Source organism: Ostrea edulis, chromosome 1, assembly GCF_947568905.1.
Source record: "Ostrea edulis chromosome 1, xbOstEdul1.1, whole genome shotgun sequence".
NCBI classification, from domain to species: Eukaryota; Metazoa; Mollusca; class Bivalvia; order Ostreida; family Ostreidae; genus Ostrea; species Ostrea edulis.
The window spans coordinates 62112419-62134571 of NC_079164.1; the positions used below are offsets into that span (position 1 = coordinate 62112419).

The 22153-nt window shown below is 33.8% G+C and overlaps 1 protein-coding gene across 2 annotated transcripts; it reads left to right on the forward strand.

The window, feature by feature from the left end:
* Positions 1–1289: 1289 nt before the first annotated feature.
* Positions 1290–21696, forward strand: LOC125648387 (eukaryotic translation initiation factor 2-alpha kinase 1-like). 2 transcript variants are annotated; one of them, XM_048875437.2, is made up of 17 exons: positions 1290–1423; positions 6741–6952; positions 7275–7463; positions 8454–8587; positions 8685–8746; positions 12526–12649; positions 13055–13135; positions 13244–13346; positions 13634–13667; positions 13759–14218; positions 14357–14450; positions 15621–15721; positions 15871–15997; positions 16256–16347; positions 17029–17169; positions 17313–17408; positions 21350–21696. In XM_048875437.2, exons 2-17 carry the CDS (start codon positions 6850–6852, stop codon positions 21506–21508), a joined length of 2100 nt encoding a protein of 699 aa, XP_048731394.2. In that variant the 5' UTR covers positions 1290–1423; positions 6741–6849; the 3' UTR covers positions 21509–21696. The 2 variants fall into 2 exon arrangements, with proteins under 2 accessions (XP_048731394.2, XP_056011854.1); XM_056155879.1 differs by lacking the exon at positions 1290–1423 and adding an exon at positions 2266–2393.
* Positions 21697–22153: the final 457 nt, after the last annotated feature.

Consider the following 22153-nt stretch of genomic DNA (forward strand, 5'->3'; position numbering starts at 1 on the left):
TCAATTTTAGTGTGCTAAAACAATTCTTCCTATAGCTATTATTAATTATTGTACATATAGCGCCTTATCCAATCAATACAATTATTCTAAAGCGCTTTTCAGGTAAAACAAACTAAAGCAAAGAACAATATATACATAAAAAGAAATAAAATAATATTAAACTGAGGATAACATAGTAACTAAGAATATGCAAAACTATATGAAGTTTTTGTTTTTGTTTTAACTTTATCCCAGAACCGGTCTGATAAAAGTCAGATACAATTTTAAAAAGAGGTTTCTACCAAGTATAAATTGTGGCTATAATTAAATGTGAAAAATACAAAAGGGTTAAGTATTTCAAATAGGATATATCCTCATTTACATTGTTCATATTTTATAACACGAAATAAGGTTTGTCGTGTCGTACATGACTTGCATATTTCACATGATGAGCAAAGATCATGTTCCATATTTTTCTTTATATAGAGAAAGTCGAGTAGAAAGATTAACATCTCCCCCGCGAAGTGTTCAAATGAAAAGGAAGAGCCCCCCTCCCCCCCCCCCCCCCCTCAATTCCCAATTTTAAAATTTCTCAATTCCCAATTTTCAACCCGCAAATTGTGTCTGACTTGCGGGGTTGGTACCCTGTTTCTAATACTGGCTACAAGTGAAAGCAGTGAAATCCCGAAATTCCCTGTGTCAACGATATTATACATGTACCTACATAATTGTTTGTACACCTTTTATTCAGTTTTTAGCAAACTTTCAGAAAGGAAACCTTGCACATCGGTAATAAGGTCTATGATCTAATCACAGAGTTCCTCTGTTCATTTATAGAGACAATTCAATTAGAGTGAGGATTTATAGAATTAAAGTGACGCATTCACTAGTTATTTTGTGTTAAAAGATATCTCCAAATAATAATTTAAGTAAGGCCCATTGTAACTCATAAAGGGGTAAATAAAATTTTAACAGGACTCGTGTGCACAATTTTTCTTCTTCCCATTATTAAAAAATATGAACTTTCGAAATCTGAAAGTTTACTAAAACACTATCACTGTCATTAGCACTCGACGTTTTAAAATATCTATAATAAAAAAAATTGTCTTCCTCTAAACATAACATAATATTATGTTTACGGGAAGACAATTTTTTTATTATAGATATTTAAAACGTCGAGTGCCTGTGCTCCCCCCCCCCCTTAAAATGAATATTGCATAAAGAAATAATCATACAAATGGGTTGTCTGAAACTACCCTTCCTTTAGCAGTGAGCACAACTTGCTAGCACGTTTACTACTAAAAAGTTTCGATCGGGTTCGAAGTGTAGAAAATAAATACTCGAATATTCTCGACGGCAATCTCCAATCGGAACTCCTTGGATGTCTCCTACGACATTGCATTGGATTGGAGTTGTCAGTGGACCAAGTTACTCTAGACCAAAGGTAAAACCTAAATTGTTTGTTTGTTTTCCCCCCAGAATAGCAGACCAAGTGAGTGTACAAATTTGTTGTATTGTCTGTTATCCGACGCTCGATTTGCCAAGTTGAAGAAAGTTGCATCATGCATCATGAGCTGTGAAAATATCTGAAAACACACTAGCTAGAATCACAGGCCTCTGAATTTCTATCAATAAGCCGTTATATGATTAATCAGAGTGATATATATACCCCTTCTATATATAAATACATGTATTTATATATAGAAGGGGTATATATATCACTCTGATTAATCATATAACGGCTTATTGATAGAAATTCAGAGGCCTGTGCTAGAATAAAAATTTATAAATACTCATTTGTGTTATTTTCTGCTATTGTAGCATGTAGTTTTATTACTTATAATTTGTTGATAGAGTGCAGCCACATGTACATATGAGCGGATCTAGAAAATTTCCCCTAGGAAGTAGGTTTCATCCCATGCATTTTGTTTAAGGGGTCTAGATGAAACTATATGGACTAACATGTAGTATTTTAAAACTATTACTGTGTAAGTGCATACAAATAGGCAAGTATATTAATTTTCTACCTAGCCCGTAGGTGGTAGATTTGGACCCTATAATGCAGGGTTGGGCGGTTAAAACCACCCCCGGTTTTAACCAGTGGTTTTAACCGTCCTGGTCAATACTCCCCAAGTGGTCAATAATGGTCAATTGTGATTTAAACTATTTTCCTATTTTTGAACATTTCTTGCAAAGATAAAGATAAATTAAGTCTTTTCATTATATGGATCAATTGTTGATAAATATTATTTATTAGATAATCAAATGTAATTTCATAAGTTTAATATATTTGGTTTGCTGAAACTGACTGCAATATCTTCAGTACCTACCAGAGGGTCACAGTTCTATAGCATAGCTTGACGATTGGAGACAGACCTCTTAATACATGTACCTGGGCAGATTAAGAATAAAAGGTAGTCAGACATTACCTGAGCACAGGAAGCAGAGTTGACAGGTGTTGATAAGCATAGGCTGGGACCAGAGATGACCAGTGTGCCTGTTATTGTTATGAAAACATCAAATGTTTATTCAACAGTTAAAATGAAGATTGATGAAACAATACTTATAGGTAGTTCTTGTTAAACTAAGGAATTTGAACAGAAACTTTTAAATCATCCCCAATTCAACAGTCATTTGTACATTATTTATTTGATATTATGGCTTATAAGTATATTATAAACTGATAGTGCATGTTATGAATTACAGTATTTACCATAATGGTCACTTCAAACATTTAAAATAAATAACACAGACTATAATGACCAAATAATTTTAAATCGACCAGTATTAACCAGTATTGACCACTGGCCCGGTCAATACTCATATTGACCACTTTTTGCCAACCCTGCTATAATGTGTGTCTGATAGGGGTGAATCAATATATCGATATATCGAAATGTACCGGTATACGCCTGTCCAGCGATATACGATACGGTGTTTCTACGATACGATATAATGTCGGATTAAAAATAGCCCTTTTAATAGTCGGGATCGAAGTTCATAATTTAAAAATGGCTTCTAACAGGAACACGAACATTCTCTCACCAGAGGGCGCGCTACGCAAGCTTCACTTTCACCTCTGTTATCGTCTGATAAATAGTTCGGCTAACCACATGATCTCGCACGGACAAAATAGCGTCTTTGACTACAACAGAAAGACACGTTTCTGTTCTTTGTGTAATGTCAGATTTTCATCATTATAATCTCGCTAGTTTTTGTAATGTACTTTTATGTAGAGTCCATAGTTACGAAGAGAAAGTGAAATTAATACATTTGACAAGACAAAATAGTTCCATAAATATGGAGGTTACACTAACGTAATACAGCGTTTCGATACCTACCAATGTGTTTTTAACTCATAAATTTATGTTTTATTTATGAAAATGATGCGGATTTATTTTATTTTCAAAGAGCGTTTTACAAAATTCTTGTAAATCAGACGATAACAGAGGTGTTGTGGAGCATAGCGTAACGCCCTCTGGTGAGAGATTGGAACACGAATCCTCAGACTTTAATACTCGCTTTTACATTGTGACACATCGGAGATTCCTCAGACTTTAATCCCCGCTTTTACATTGTGACACGTCGGAGACTTTAATCCTCGCTTTTACATTGTGACACATCAGAGATTTCTCAGACTTTAATCCCTATTTTAGGCTACATTGTGACGCATCAGAGATGCCCCAGACTTAATCCTCGCTTTTACATTGTGACATTGGAGTTTCCTCAGACTTTAATTGTCATTGTTTGTTTTGTTATGAAATAAGATATATTAAAGGACACATCGCATGTTTTTAAACTTTTAAATTTTTTCAGCAAAATTAATTCATTTCATGCCTAAAACTACTTTACATGTGTTTTAAAAGAAACATTTTGCGTAGTTTTTGAGTTTGATAGCGATGAAATTCAAATCTTGCGATATGCATATTTTCTTCGATATTTTACGCGCCATTATCTGTGACGTCATATGCGACCTCGAGCGAGAAGATTTGAAAACAGTTGTTAGCCATTTCATAAACAGATTAGATTTAATTGACAAACAAACAATTATCACATTAACGGCTTGTAAATAACACTGCATTGGGGTGTTTTGTGCCGTTTAAGGGTGTACTTGCTGTCAGTAGAGATGATTTGGACTGTGTTTTTTTCAATTTTCGAAGGAAGGTATGAGGGACAAGACGTGAATATTTTTTGTCGGCACAACGACTTTGCCATAAAAAACCCAGTAGAATTTGTCCCTATACTTTTTCAAACAAGCTCTTGGACAAAGACGTATATAAACTGTGAGAAAATGGGTCTATCGAAGCTTCGCACTGTTACATATAGGCCTACCGCATATGCTTTCCGTTCTGTTATCAAATTCAATACACACTCGCACCAACTGACCTTCACCTTGTAACAACATAGGCAGAACTTTGCTAGCAGTGTCTACCAACTGGTAGTTTTAAAAAAGAAATTTAAAGATAAAAGATAATAGAACTTTCAATTATAAATAATAAAATATTACATTTCCCAACTTTGAATTGAATTATAATGCTTTCATTTTTTTTTTAAGGAACGCGTACGTGTTTACAACAACAGCACGCCGCGCTCCCACTTCCTAAGTAACAATGTGTAGATAACAAAAAAATTGCTTGAATAAAAAAATTTAAAAGTATTGTGATTTTCACAATAAGTTTGATCATTTTTATTATATTTTTTTTCCGAAATGCACCCGTGACAGTAGGCCTAGTTGTCAATGCTACATAATCGTATTATAATTTAGGCCTATCTAATTTCTCCAAAAATAAATTTAATAATAATTGCTCTGTTTATTTTAGAAAAGCAACAACGCTAATTACAGTTGTTTACAGAAATGGCATTACCAAATAGTGTTTAGACAGTGATCTTATGTAAACATTATTTACTCGCAAATTTATGCAGATTTCATACTCGCTTTCCTCGCTACATTTGGGTCGCTATTTGTATGCACTGGTGGCTAAAAGATATAAGACTCGGGAAATTTGTCAACATCGAAATAAATGTTATCCATGGGAAATAAATTAGACCCCTAAAACCCGAGTTTTTGAAAATATCTAACACTACTATTACAACAAGTTGATCGACGAAGGTCGCATATGACGTCACTGTACCACGTGACTACCTATCTAATTAACTAGGCTTTTTGAAATCGGGGCTTAGATTTAAGTCCATATTGTGGCTAATTATCGCGATACTTCAGTGAACGAACTATTACAATTAATTTCTATAAGCATAAGGAAGATAGAATGCACATAATTCTGTATACTTTGAAAACACGAGATGTCTCCTTTAAACAACTTCATTTTTTAAAATTTTTTTTTATATTTTACTTCAGAAAATGCTTAACTACATTGAAAATCCAATATATCGGATATCGCATCAGAAAATATTGTATCGTATCGTATCGGAAAATCTTGAGCAATACACACCCCTAGTGTCTGACATACTTAATGTACTTGTAACTTCTGTTCTCATTAGCAGGGTTCCAACTTGGACTGAATACCTTAGGGGCCAAGTGGGCCCCTGAATAAGAAATCCTGTTAGCCCACATGAAATTTTAGAAGCCCACACATATCATGAAATTAAATAACATGGTGTGTTTTTTTACAAGAAAAAAGAAACATCAGATCACATTGCAATTTATTTAAAAAATTAAATATCAATATTTAAATTGTTTCCTTCTCCGTAATTCTTTCAAATACCCCTCTCATTTCCACTCTCAATTTGTCAACCTAGCAAAAATATCAGAGTTCATGGACTTTATGATCTTCGCGGCGTCTGACTTTAACACACGTTTCTTCAGACTTTTTATGTTATTTCATAATTTCTCAGCTTTACGATGCTGTCAAGTTTATAACTTGGGCAAGCTGTCACAACAATTGGACCTTTCGTGTCATGTTTTGTACACACAGCACGTCATCCCCTTTTCGACGTCATCGAGCCATATTCTCCCCTTCTTTCCACTTTGGTTAAAAGCAGAAGCTTTCTTTTCGTTTGAAGTAACCCTTGCGTTGTTCAACTTCTGGTTTAAATACATTTTGGAAGGTTTGATACCCCAGGAATGTCTCGCCAAGTGGCAAAACCTCAACCGGAAATTGAACTTCAATTATAATAGGACTCGGATCGGTCGGAAAGAAAAATGTTGATCGGACAATTACGGTCACCAAGTGGGCGACGAGAACGGAAATTTTGGGTGCCCACAAGCAAAGTTTAGTCGCCAATGCGAATGGGCGAGCGGTAATTTGGAACCCTGATTAGAGAAGTGGACAGACACTTCTCCACATGCAAACCTTCGTGTTTTGATTCTAGAAAACGTGTAAATGCTGGAACCGGTCATGGTTTACACTTCAGTTGAAGTTTCAACTCAACTATGCCTGAATTTACTTAACATACACGTTATTTCCACAACTTTAACATCAATGTCACAAGGAAATCAACGCTTGCTCGCTGTTAATCTATTTTGACATGTTACTTGTCCTGGGTTTGAATTATGAACACTCAGTTTGGTTCTCAAAAAGCTTTTATTTTAGTTAAAAAGATTATATATTCTTTTTGATTTCAATAGGAATACATGTTTGAATAAAAATGAAATGTTAAAAAGCTTTCTGCGAAATGTGACACTGAAAAATTATGTCATTGATTTTTTTAAAGCGAGATTACACTTGACAGTGATATCAAAAGGTACATGACAAAGGGAGTCTTGTAACAGCAATGCCATTAATTCAGATTTTGATTCACAGGAGAACCAGCTGGTCATGAGAACTGTTGAGGACAGTATGTGGATAAAGATTTGGACAGTTCACCTTCATTTCTTGATATCAGGAAAACTTGTGTCAGTGTGAGGAGAAAATGGAACAGAATAAAGGTTTACATACCCATTCACCTTTACCTACACAGAGATTGTTCCGACTTGGAAATAGAGCAAGCATCAAGATTGACAAATATGATGAAGGTTATGAAATTTATATTTTACTTGATTAAAATACATATAAGAATTTGTGTAAATGTCCCAGTCGACACGTTGTTTCAAAACTCTACTAAGTGATGGACTACAGTTCTGGTTAGATATAACGAGTTGTATGATGATGTTGAAATACCATATTTGATCACTAAATTAATTTGTAATGTATTACTATTCTACATAGGTTCAAAATTTTCAAGAGCAAGCATTTTAATTGTCATTTCTCTTGTAGTACCTGTCTGTTTTCACTAAATGTTTACAAAAAAATCCAGTTTGTTTGTTTTGATAAATTCATTGTCTTCTTGGATTGTAGAACCAGACTCATCACAGTCCAATGTGGACATGACAGGCAAGGAATCAATGTCGGGAAAAACAGAGAATGGCAAACACGGAAATGTACTTCCAAGCCGGGTCCCTTCTCATCTGCTCATGATCTCCATACTGGAACACCTGTGTCTGATGTATGCACAGGATTCTGAAAAAGGGAAGCAACTTTTTCAGGGTGTGTATCTTGAGAGTAGTTAATATCTAGTTTCAAAGTGTATATGACAATGGGATACTGTTTTGTGCGATGACTTATTAGAGTCGTGCAATAGTCATAGGATTACCGTGAAGCAAGAGCACTAATTTACAGTTGCGCTAAAATATGAAATTCTCTATCTGTTATCATACGACATACGTAGACCAAGCGGTTAAATCATGATTGTGCCAAATAGTGCATCAGCTCTAACTGTGCCAAAATTTGAATTCACAAAAGTAAATATACATACAGTAATTCATCATTGTCCATACAATTTTATAAGGAAATGCTAAAATATGGACACATCCATCATCAAATCTGTATTGTAAAGGTGTGAATTATACAGCTCTCTTTGAAATGTACTGGCTCTGCTAATAATAGAAATGACCATATTTGGTATATTTATACAAATATACATGTATGTCCCACAAGACACTAGAATTAAAATAAAACTTTCAAAATATACGAAACGTCCACTTTGACTTAATTCACAGTAATAAAAACAAATTCATGCTTGTCAAAAGTATGTAGGCATTGATTAGGCTTGTTTAGCCTTGGTACAATTTTTCTTTGCAATCACAAAACAATCTTATCCTCACTATTTCTCTATTTAACTAAAAGTTCCAAATTTTAAAATTTTCTATATAAATAATAGAGCACAGGCATTACCATGCTCACATATTTCATTGATCCATCGATACCACTGTATCAACAAGTGTTGTTGGAGCATGTGTGTTCTCTTTGTTTTCCTACAAATTGTTACAAATATGAAATGTTGTCATTTTCGTGGTACCCTAACTAAATAATGACACTATAGTGAAAATTTATGTTTACCTTTTGAAATAGAATGATGTTCTAAGTTTTGGTTAATTATTATGTATTTCTGATTTAAAAGTTAGGAAAATGGTCAGTCAAATATAATTGATATACATTTGGATGAATTTCTCACCGTGTTCAATCTTTGTTTCCCAGTCATCTCTGAGCAGCTTGTTCGACATCAATATGTCTCCCCCTTCACTGTGTTGGATGAGATGAAGAGCATCAGAGCACAATACCGCTATTTTATGAATCACATTCTGAAGGCTGCCATGTTAAAAGTCTCACAGGTAAGTAACTACTGAAGACTTGTATGATAACAATTTGAAAGCATCATTTCTGGGAATTATTGATTGAAATTGACATGGGAATAAAATGTCTTTATAGACTACTGCATTACCAAGTACATGTAATTCCAGTCAAGACATTCCTAATGGCAGTTTACATGGGTAAGCTTTGCAAGACTATTTTGTTAAATTGTGCATTTTAACATGTTAGGCCAATTCAACATAATTGATGGATTATCACCCCCACCCGTCCCTCAAAAATTTACCCGCCCCGAATTTTTTTATTTTGCGAAACTTGCGATTTCCGGAAAATGTTCAAGTCCGACTCCGGTATTTACACTTCTTGTTTACATTTCTGGTATAGCAACGAGAAAAGCCACGTGAAGAAAATAGATCTATATGGTTTTTAGCTCTTCTGAACCGAAGGCTCAAAGAGCTAATTATATGTCTGGCGTGTGGTGTGCGTCAACTTTTTGGAAAAAGAGCTATATCTCAAGAACCCCTTGGCCAATTTTTGTCAAATTTGTCACAGGGTATCCTTGGCCCAAGAGCTTTCATTTGTACTAAAACTAGGGTTGTGACCCTTTAACAAGGGGAGATAATTAGGAAAATGCAAACAAAAGTAGTGGTTGCTAAAAAATCTTCTCAAGAACCAATGGGCAAATTATCACCAAACTTATGCATAAGGATGAGGATAGGTTGTAGATAAAAAATTGTTCAAGGCATCATCCTGGGGCAAAGGGTGTAGTCTCAAGGTCACTTCAAAGTTGACCTTAAATTTTGTTTTGTTAAAACTTTGATATTTTGCTTAGTATAAGGACTAGGATCATCAAATTTTGTCAGTTGATGCATCTTAGGACCTAATATCATGTTGTCTCAAAAGTAGGTCATGGTGACCTACTTTTTGAATTTCGCAGGTAATTATTATTAAATGGATTTTGATGCATATCTTGGACACTGTTGAGCCTATGATCATCAAAAGTTGTCAGTTGATGGATCATGGGACCTTGAACTGCGTCATGTGAAAAGTATGTCACCATGACCTACTTTCTGAATTTTATGGCTAATCATTTATGAATACATTTTAGGTTGTTATTTCAGATACCGAGAGTTTTAGAATCATCAAACCTTGTAAGTTGATGCGTCTAGAAGCCTCGAAACATATTTATAAAAAAAGTAGGTCACAGTTACCTACTTTTTGATTTTTACAGACATTCAAATTTCACATTTTCAATTTTAGCTGCATATTTTGGACACTATGAAAGCTAGGATAATCAAACTTTGTCAGTTGATGCATCTTGAGTCTTTATAGTTTGTTGACCAAAAAGTAGGTCACCGTAACCTACTTTTGGAATTTGACGGCTATATTTGAATATTTCAGATGCTATTTCATTATTTGACTTACAATCATCAAACTTTGTCAGTTGATAGGTCTTGAGTCTTCAGAGTGTGTCGACCAAAAAGTAGGTCACTGGCCTTCTTTTGGAATTTGACGGCTATATTTGAATACTATTTGACTTGTCAGTTGATGCATTCTTGAGTCTTCAGTGTGTCGACCAAAAGTAGGTCACCGTGACCTACTTTTTGACAGTTACATTGAAATTTTCAGGTACTATTTGACTTAATAATAATAATATACAGTGGAACCCCGTTATTACGTTTTCCATTTTGTCACGATAAAATAACGTAATACCGGGGGCAACGTAATAAACGTTCCCAGTGAAATCCGTTAAAAATATCATTTGGAAATTGTATATCGTCCGTTGGTACTCCGTGAAGGGGTGTGTGAATATATCTTTACTGTTTCTTTGTTTAAAAGACTATTATACTTTGTTTTATTTACATCTTATCTTTAATATCCGTAATTCTTCATGTTCTTATCCCTTTTCTTTATCTCTGGTGTAGGATACATAAGGATGTTTTGATAAACGTTGTTTTTTCTGCATTCGTTTGGACCGCCATTTTGTTCAACTTTAAAACAATGCGTTCATGTAAATTTCTATAAATAACTCGTTCCGGTTCGTATTCAACATTCGTATTAAAAAAAATAACAAAACATCATTTTATTAAGTTCTCTAATTACACAATACACAACACAATAAAAAAAAATCCCACCCCAAAACAACAAAACTATAGACACAAAACGCACACGATACCCAACACTTACACACTTTTCTCACCAACGATAAACACGGAGAACAATTTAAGCGCAATCCACATAAAAAAAATATATAATGATGCACGAAGATTTCATTTATAACGCTAAATGATGGCACTAAAATCATGTGCGCATCAAGGGATTTTAGAATATTCACTGAGGTGAATGCCGTGCGCGAATCGGCTGATAACACAGGACAGTTTGATTGGTGTATGTATGGACGAGATTTACGAACACCCAAGCTGCATGTCCAAACAACAGACAATTTTTTAATTGACCACCTTTCGTCACCTATGTCCAAGCAGTTACCCAAGCGGTTTTAACAATGCTACGATAAATCTTGTCTTTCATGTTCGGTACCAAAGCTGTACGTAAATAGAGTTTTAATAGCGAAGGTAATCACACTATGCTGAACACTCAGGTGGTTGAGAAATTATTTCTTCGATTATCAAAATATGAAAAATGAAGTAAATTTCATAGAGTACAATGTCTAAATAAACATTATTTAATTGTTTATCACTGGCTTCGATACGAGGTATTCACCTGTATTGATGTCGCTAGATCTATCGAAGCGTGATCAGTCAAGCGTCTCTAATCCCCAAACAGACCAGGAAATTTACGTGGTGACTGCCTCAGACAGTCAAGGTGTGAATGGCTTATTATTTTGAGAATCATTATTGAATAATTAGGGGTTTATTACGTTTTTGTCGGAAATTTTACAACGTAATACCGAGTCCCGGCATCTTAGGGCAACGTAATAACGAGGTCTATTTTATATAGGTTTGTTAAGAAATGGTTTTGTGCTTTGAAATTCCAACGTAATATGCGGACTAACGTATTAAAGGGGGAACGTAATAACGGGGTTCCACTGTACCATATTTATATAGCACCATTTTCATACAATATGTACGCTCAAAGGTGCTTTATAATGCATACATACCTTACAACAGAATGTTATACACATAATACATAGAAAATAAATAAAACATTAAAAGCTGTACCTATCCTCATTGTACATATAAAACATGAAAACACAAGATACCATAAATCATCATCAAACTTTGTTAATTGATGAATCTTGGTTAGTGAGAATTTTTGCCTGTTCTACAATGTATCAAAAGAACGATTCTAGGCCCATGGGCCTCTTGTCTTAATTTCTCACGTTCTTACAGGTGTAAATGTTGAAGAAGTTAGGTATATTTCTGTTTGAAATTAAAACTCAGCCTGGAATTCGTATGTGAAAATAGCATACATTGATATCCATCTGGCATTAAACTGTTAAATGATGCACATCTGTTGAAAAAGAATTTGTTTGTCTTTAACATTTTCCCCAGAAAATAAAAATAAAAAAATAAAATCCTCCCACCTGCCCCATACTTTTTGGTGACCCTGGATGATAATCTACTAATAAAGTTGAATTGGCCTTAAGGAGTCCAGATACACTAGCTAAAAATATTTATTTTTGAGAAATATCTTTCAAAACTTGGGTCCTCAAGTTAGAACGTATATTTGAGTAAAAAAGGTCCCTAAATTATGAGATGATATTCATTCCACTAGATCATCAATAACTCATACAAATTTCATTCTAAAATTAGAAACAAATCACTCTAATCGCAGAGAAAGAAGTTTGCAGTGTATCGGTTCTCGTTCAGCATTGCAACATGTAAGGGAAAATTCTGCAGTGTATATGCTAGAATTAATTTGGTTTAAAATTGCCATCAGCCCCAGACATTTTCACTGTCATGTTGAGCAGTGCTGCTATAGACTCTTGACTGTTTTGCAGAATTCATCGTGAGATGTCTTTTATGTCTACCGAAGAAATGCTGCAAATGCAGACATCTAGATACCGGACAGAATTCACAGAGATGGGCAAAATTGGCAAAGGAGGTTTTGGTTCAGTATACAAGGTACATCTCTGGTTTGGAGGCAGTTTACATAGATTTATACAAATGAACTTATCATATAACATTTGTCTGTTGTGGTGCCCTCTGAGCTGCATGTTTTAATCCTCTTACTAGTATGAAAAGTGAATATATACTAGATCTGTTATATGGGAGAATACCATATATTGGGTATTTTCTGTGGGTGGAAATTCTGCAATCTGATCCCTAAAAGGTATCCAATTATATTCTATGCTTCCATTTCTGCGGTTACATTATACCTCTATGTAACAATATATATTTTTTGTGATTGTAATTTTTGCAGATTTTTCCTATCCACAAAAAATGGACAACAGCAGAAATCGCCCATTGTAGGTTAGTGCAGTATTAATGAGCACATGAAAGTATTGTGTATCCACATATCTGTTGTAGGCCAAACACAACCTGGACGGGAGGATGTATGCCATAAAGAGGATCAAGTTCAAGCATTCTAAACCTGAAGTCTGGATGAGGGTACATTAGATTCCCAATTTCTTTTTCTGGCCTTGTATGAATTTAAATTCTGTGTTTACATGGCTTTCAAATGAATGTATATTTTACTTTTGAAATTTACTTTGAAAGGTTTTGAGAGAAGTGAAAGCTTTAGCAAATTTACAACATGGAAACATTGTGGGATATAATGCAGCCTGGCTTGAATATGAAAGGAACTTTGATGCTGATTGTGGTACTCTTTTATATTTGATAAGTAGTGCACTACTTTCGGAAATTATTTTTTAAGATGCATCAAACAAATGTATAAAAATTCCTAATAAAAACATAAATGAAATAAAGAATGAACAGTATTTAAACATCTTGAAAATTGGCTTATTGAAAATTAAAATACCAGATAATTAGACAACTTCCTCATCAGGTACTTTACATTTAAAACATTTATAATTTAAACAGACCAAAACAAAAATCCCCCCACTCTCCCAATAAAACTGAACTTGATAAAATGTATTTATGTTGCAGGTAGTACCACCTTGTCTTCTCCAGCTGATCTCAGGTAATTGAAATTATTGATTCAAACATTTTGGCATTACAATTTCTGTATTAAATCATAATGTCCATTTGTATTGTATGTGTACATTTGACAGTTTCCAGCCTAGAGATAAAGAGACAGATGACAGTGTAGTGTTTGCAGCCTCAGGAGCTAGTGAGGGAGTAAACTTCGTAGTGCAGAACAATGTCTCTGTTTCAACGTCACATAACTTATACAGGGGCCTTTTTGTGGAGGAACTAGATATCAGTGAGACAGGAAGTGTCTGTAAAGCATGTCTACTGAATGACAAGAGTAGTGATGATGCAGGCAGTCTCCAGATTGGATTGGTGAAAAAGCCACCCAAACATAGTTGTGCCAAGAAATTTTTTGAGTCTGAATTCACAGGAAATTACTCTTCTTTGCAAGCAACAGAGACGTTTGATAGAGGGCAGGCATGGGATGTTGTAGATTCTAATAGAAGGTTTTGGAATAGGCAGCTAAAAGTGAAACGAAGTATTAGTTATGATCACATGCCATTTCTTGAAGAAAAAGACGAGACTTCTCAAAAGTTTGAAGTTAGTACAGTAAATTATCTGTTTATACATGTACAGTATACAGTGCACATTACATAGTTAGAAAATGGTAATGGATTTAAGAATCGACATTTATCAAAAATTGCAAAAGTAGCATGCACAATTATGTTTTCCTTTCAGATCAATGTTAGTTTGTTTATACAAATGGAACTGTGCAGCCTTACATTGAAAGATTGGCTTCAGCAGCGAAATCAAAAGTGTTCAAATCAGATTGGTATGTATGTGTTCATGGTGAACCCTGGCATCATGTATTCACCTTACCGTATGGCTGACATGCAGATTTTGAAAATTAGCCATTCTTGATTGTATGCATCTCTTGAAAATAGATTCCTAGGAGATAGTAATAGAAATGTGTCATTCTAAAGGTTCAACAAATGTACAGTAAAACACAGTTACAGTAAACATGCTTATAATGAATTCACGATTACAGCAAAGTGATTTTCATTCCCTGTAGTTGTAAAACATATCAGTAAAAATTGTTCATCTTCAGCACTTTGCTATAAGTATGTTTTACTGTATTCTGAATGCCCCACAAAATCATCATGTAGTAGTGCATATAGATGTTTTTGAGATTGAAAGGTACTTTGTTTCATTATAAATAGGGGACTTGTGTATACGTTTGGTTCATATTTATACATGTAATAAACTGTAGCAGTTATAGAATTATTAGTAGAGGTTACAGAAAATCAAAATGAATTTTAGCAATTTTAGAAAAATTAGAATCAATTGCAGAATTTTCAGAATCTGTATCAATTGTAGCATTTACTAAATGATTAGTATAAACTTTAGCAGTTACAGAATAAATGAAATAAACTGTAGCAGTTACAGAATAATTGAAATAAACTGTATCAGTTACAGAATAATTGAAATAAACTGTAGCAGTTACAGAATAATTGAAATAAACTTTAGCAGTTACAGAATAATTGAAATAAACTGTAGCAGTTACAGAATAAATGAAATAAACTGTAGCAGTTACAGAATAATTGAAATAAACTGTAGTAGTTAAAAAGTTATTAGAATAAACAGGATTAATATAAATCATAGCAGTTACGGAATAATTAGTATAAACTACATAAATTAGTATAACTACATAGGAATTATAGAGTAAGTAATAGTTATTGTATATTTAATTTGGTGTATCTTGATTTATTTGGATGAAGGGTGATGACGAGTGCGAATGTATGTTTTGAATACAGTAAAACATGCTTATAGCAAAGTGCTAGGTTAAGAACAATTTTGATTTGCTATAAATTTAGTTTGTTATATCCAATAAGTTGATAATGTTTAAAAAACTACAGGGAATGAGAATCACTTCAAATCACTTCACTGTAAGCATGAATTCATTATAGGTGTGTTCACTGTAACTATGTTTACTGTATTTCAGACCAACAATATTACTTGATATACAACATGAAGATATTTAAGCAGATTCTCAAAGGAGTGGAGTTCATACACAACAATGGACTTATTCACAGGGATTTAAAGGTACTAGCATCAATTGAAATTCAATAGATGGTCCATTTTTGATCTGACTGGTTAAACAATGAACTACAACAGTACAAACACTTCTTGTTTAATGATTTAGGAAAACAAATTGAATTTTTAGCCTCTCAAATTTGTATCGACTTTTATAGCCCAGAAATATTTTCCTACATGAGCCGGAGTTGCATGTGAAGATAGGTGACTTTGGCCTTGCAAAAGATGACCTTGTGAAAGGTTCAGATGATGTTCTACTGACACCATCTCCAGTGGATTTATACGGTGAGCATAGTTATTTGGTAGAAACTAGGTCAGTATACAATATACATCCTAGCAAGTTTGATCATTTTTTCCCCACATAAACAATCCAATGAAGTCAACAAACAAACTGGCAATATACTGTGTAATACGAGCTTATTTCAACTTGTTGTAAGTGGATGATAAACATGGAATATCACAAACTTTGTTTGGAATTAGTGTGAGAAATAATCTAAAGACCTTTGCAATGTGTCACACCGTTGTGTTGATCTTCACTTTCAGACGAGTTCATGTGGGAGAAGCATACCTCAGGAGTGGGAACCTCGACTTACGCAGCACCCGAGCAATTGGAGGGAACCTTGTACGATTATAAGGTTGTCAGACTGTGCTCGTTTCTAATCATACTGCTAAACCAGCACAAAATACAGACCTGATTATATAATTATGTGCTGATTTCAATGTCATTTCTAATCATACTGCTAAACCAGCACAAAATACAGACCTGATTATATAATTATGTGCTGATTTCAATGTCATTTCTAATCATACTGCTAAACCAGCACAAAATACAGACCTGATTATATAATTATGTGCTGATTTCAATGTCATTTCTAATCATACTGCTAAACCAGCACAAAATACAGACCTGATTATATAATTATGTGCTGATTTCAATGTCATGATTATATAATTATGTGCTGATTTCAATGTCATGATTATATAATTATGTGCTGATTTCAATGTCATGTCACGGACCTGATTATATAATTATGTGCTGATTTCAATGTCATGATTATATAATTATGTGCTGATTTCAATGTCATGATTATATAATTATGTGCTGATTTCAATGTCATGATTATATAATTATGTGCTGATTTCAATGTCATGTCACGGACCTGATTATATAATTATGTGCTGATTTCAATGTCATGATTATATAATTATGTGCTGATTTCAATGTCATTCAATAGGCAATGTTGGCCTATACACTGGTCTTGCTTTTAAAAACAAACTGAGGAATTTTTTTTTTTTTACTTTTACTCCGTTTGTAGAGTGATGTATACAGCTTGGGTGTCATACTATTTGAAATGTTCCATACATTTCAAACAGAAATGGAGAAATTTCACTGTATGGATCAACTCAGGAAAAATAGGGAACTAGATCAAGAATTCCTGCATGAATGGCCCCTACATGTAAGTAAATGAGGCCATTTCTAATCTGGCACTTCGAGGTTTCAGTTGTAAAACCACATTACCAAAGTATCCTGTAAATCTTGAAAATTTTACAATGTTGGTAATGAATTCATTACATATATATAACTTTTGTTGTGTTATAGGCCAGCTTTGTGAAAAGAATGACTTCCACTCATCCCAGTGAGAGGCCCTCTGTTAGAGAGATATTGGACAGTGAATTGTTTCTCACCAAAGACCAGGTATCACCTTCCCTACTTGTGAATTTATTATTTGTTTACCTGAGTTGAAGTGTCCGAGCTTTTCTGATTAAATTTGTACATACATGTAGTATGTCAGTAAATATTCAGTTTTGACTTCTGTAAAAGTACTTTGGGAATTTCAAAAGTTAAGGCAATTCTGGACTGCCAACCAAAATTCATACATCATTTGATTTTAAAGTGATCAACGTTTGTTCAAATGATGGAAAATAGACTATTCCAATGGGAGATAAAAAAATCTCAACAAAAATTGATCATTTTGTTGAAATCAAGGCCCTGGAGGCCAGGGAGGATCACTAGATACGAAAAATGTCCCCAAGAATAAAATGGCTACATTTGTCAAAAAAATATGTAGTGTACAATTTTCCAATCATAAATTTTGGCTTGCTTTAAAATTACAGTGAAGAGTCCTAGGAAAAGAGGAAGGTGACTTTGATTAGCTTTGTGGCATGCACTTTATCTTTTAGCTGTTAAGCTGTAATCTAGATCACAACTTAGTGTATTGTATTTTTATGCCCCCCCCCCCCCCCCTCCTTGAAAAAGAGGGGGCATATTGTTTTGCACCTGTCAGTCGTTATGTAAACCAAGTATTGTCCTTTCAGTATCTTAAGAACCCTTTGCTTGAAAGACATCAAACTTGGTACTTGAAAAGTAGATGAACCCTATTGATTTTGGGTTCACATGGTCAAAGGTCAAACTGGACATTGTAATATATTGCCTCCTCTATATTTTGAGAACCCTTTGATTGACAGACATTAAACAGGTCATAAGGTTGTAGAAAAACTACCCTCTCCCAAAGGTTTATACAAAGCAGCTTCCCATATCATTAAAAGTTTCTATAAAAACAAGAAAAAGTCTGAAACCTCATTCATTTTAAAGCATGTTGGCGAAAATTTTGTTGATAAAGAACTCTGTAGACTTAATGTCACCAAAAGTACGGGCTTAGATGGGATACCAGCCAAATTTCTCAAAGATGCAGCACCTATCATTAAGCTCCCCATTACATTTTTGATAAATCAGTTTATATCAGAAGAAACAGTTCCCGAAGAACTCAAAATTGCCAAAGTTAAACCTTTTTTCAAGAAAGGTGATAGATTAAAACCAGAAAACTATAGACCAGTAAGCATTTTAAAATTGTGTCTAAAATTGTAGAAAAAGCAATATACTATCAACTCGAAAGTTTTCTTATTTATAGTAGCATTTTATATGAATTTCAATCAGGATTCAGAAGTTCATTTCCTACAGACAGCTGTTTAGTGCATCTCACTGATCATATCAAATCAAAATCGGCCAAAAACCTTTTCACTGGGATGATTCTTCTTGACCTTCAGAAAGCTTTTGATACAGTTGATCATAAAATACTCTGAAAAATTGAATGTCATCGGCATTAAGTCAATTGAATGGTTTAAATCATATTTATCAGGGAGAAAACAAATTGTATTTATGTAAAGAATGCAAATTCTGGTGTATGTAATGTTACATGCGGGGTGCGTGTATGTGAATGATCTTGGTGCAAGTATTGATCCTGATTGTAAAGTTTTATTATAAGCCGATGACACAGCTATTTTATTCTCTCATTCTAATACAAACATTATAGCAAAGAAATTATCATTAATGTTAGAAAAATGCCATGACTGTTTGGTGGACAACAAACTCTCACTTCATCTGGGGAAAAAAGTATTTTGTTTGGACCACAACACAAGCTTAAATCCATCGATAGTAGTTCTTTTTTCATAGAATGTAAGGGTATTAAAATAGATTGTAAATCATGTGTCAAATACTTGTTATTTTGGATAACAAATCGTTGATGGTATTATCAAAAAAGCAAACCAACGCCTGAAATTCTTATACAGACATAAATCACGTCTATCTCTACTGTCCAGGAAATCTCTTTGTAATGCTTAATTCAGTGTCATATTGACTATGCGTGTACATCTTGGTTAAGATGTTAAGCTTAGGAAAGAACTACAGAGTATTCAAAACAAAGTTATTAGATTTATCTTAGATTTATCTTCTAGAAGTAGTATCAACGCTGAAGTATTTGAAAAGCTGAAGTATTTGAACATTAGCAATAGAGTCAAACAGCTTCGACTGAATCACGTCTTTAATATTTTTCATGAAAAATGTCCAGATTATTTGAAAAATAATTTTAGAAGAAATTGTTCATCCAGATCAACTAGATCAAGTAAGCTTAATTTCTTTCTACCAAGGGTTGAGAAAATGGAATCAGAAACTTTTTATTTTAACGGCATCAAAGATTGGAATTCTCTCCCTGATCAAATAAAATGTATAAACAATAAATTTTCATTCAAATCTGCAGTATACATTTAATGAAATGAAGAAAATGACAGATAGTGACTTCTTGTATTATTGATCCACATTGTCTTGTTCATACATAGTTATTACAGTTGTTATTTATTCAAAGCTCTGTATTCTAGCAATTTTCAATACTCAGCACTGTTGAAATGTAAGATATTTAAAGTATTCTTATGTATTTCAAATCAATGTCTTTGAATATCTTTCTTGTTCGCATTATTTTGTTATGCTAATAATATAAATATGTTGTGCATGTCATGATCAGAAGGACCCCATTGGAAATAAGCCATATGGCTTTCATGGGTTATCCTTGGCATAGGCATATACATTAATTTATTCACTGTGCTCTTAAAGTCCAATAACTGTTAAAGTTTACCCTTTTATCTTAGGTATTTTTAAAGAACAACTTTTGTTTTAACTATGTGTTCCTCTGTGATATTGTCTTGTATTTATATTGTATATGTGCCTATTCCTAAATAAATAAACTAAACTAAAAGATCAAACCTGCAATAGTAAATTATTGCCCACTCAATATCTTGAGAACCATTTGCTTGACAAGCATAAAATGTGGTACACTGACCTCTCCTAAGAAGAAGATGACCCCTATTGATTTTGAGGTCACAAGGTAAAAAGTCAATGTCAAACTTGATATAGTAAGTTATTGTCTGCTCAATATCTTGAGAACCCTTTACTTGACAGATATCAAACTTGGTTCACTGATTCTGCACTCCTATTGATTTTGAGGTTAACAGTCAATCTTCTCTTGAGAACCATTTCCCTGACAGACAACACATTTAGTATACTGGTGCCCCGTAAAGAGTAGATGGCCCCCACTGATTTTCAGGTCATGATTCAAATGACTGGTTTTGGATAAGTCTGTTCAAAATCTTTAAGACATCAAACATTATTATGGTTATTATGGAGTTTGACCTACTGTTGAAAAACTTTCATTTTGCCCAGAACTTTTGAACAGTTAGTGCTAGACCTCTCATATTTCACATGTGTATTCCTTGGGACAAGACCTTTATTTTTGTACCAAAATGTTTGACCTCCTGACCTTGATGTTTGATCTGCTTTTGAAAAACTTTAAACTAAGGCATAACTTTTGAATGCTTAATGATAGAGCTTTCATATTCCACATGTGTAGTCCTTGTAGACTTTTCTTCTTTAGGCATCAAAATGTTTTACCTTGTGACTTTCACCTTGGAATTTAAAAAAGTTTTGGAAAAACTTTAAATTAAGGCATAACTTTTGAATGGTTAATGTTAAGGTTTTCATTTTTGACATGCGTATTCCTTGTGACAAGACCTTTCTATTAGTACTAAAATGTTTGACCTCCTGACTTTGATCTACTTTTGAAAACTTTAACCTACGCCATATTTTTTTAATGCTTAGTCGTCAGGCTTTCATATTTCACATTTGTATTCCATATTACAAGACCTTTCTTTGGGTACCAGAATTACTTTGCTGCCACACAGGGGCATCAGTGTTTCACAAACAGACCTCAATGTTTTCACCATCACAACAGACATTTTGAATGAAAAGTTGACCACACAGGGGAATTTACATTATGTAGGTTTCTTAAACATTTCTTGTTTGAATTTCAGGTAATTCAGAATCTCAGGCAGTCTTTGAAAGACAAGGATGAAGAAATTCGAAAATTGAAAGCAAAGATAGAAGAACAAGATAAGAGATTAATCGGGCTTGATACAGACTTTGGAAAAGTACCTAATATTAAGACTGATTTGTGTGATGATGAAAATTGACTGCAAATGTGTGTTGTTGCTGGTCAAGTATTTAAGGTAGTGCAAAGCACTGAACATGAATAATTTGAGATTACTGCTGTGACTTGGAGAGGAATCTGCATGAGTGTCATGTGTATGTTTTTTATAGTACAAGTTACACCTTTTTTTTCTGAACTGTATACAAATGTTAATAAATCCATTTTTGTTGATACAGTTGTCTGATTTTATTTGTGATTATCATCTATTTCAGTCAAAACATGTTACATCATAATGATTCAGTGCTAACAACTGTGAAATCATTGGATGGAAATGTATCATACTGGCAGTATAGATTCAAGGTGGATGACCATGGTTAAAATTGTACACTGTAGTATCTATATACCTGTTTTTAGAGGATACACATTATAGTACATGTACAATGGTGTCTGTCCATCTGTTTAGAATTTCTGTATCTATTTTCATTTCTCTGTGACATATCAAGCTGGAACTCTGGGTCACTCTAGATTGTGTTACAATTTTGATCCTTTACGACTTCTCCTGCAGGAAGTTTTCCTACTTTATTTATAAATTGCATGTTATTTGGAGGGTTCATGATTTATCCATCTTATTAAATTAACATCTTTCACTTTCAAGTGAGGATCTTCTTATTTTACAGAATATGGATAT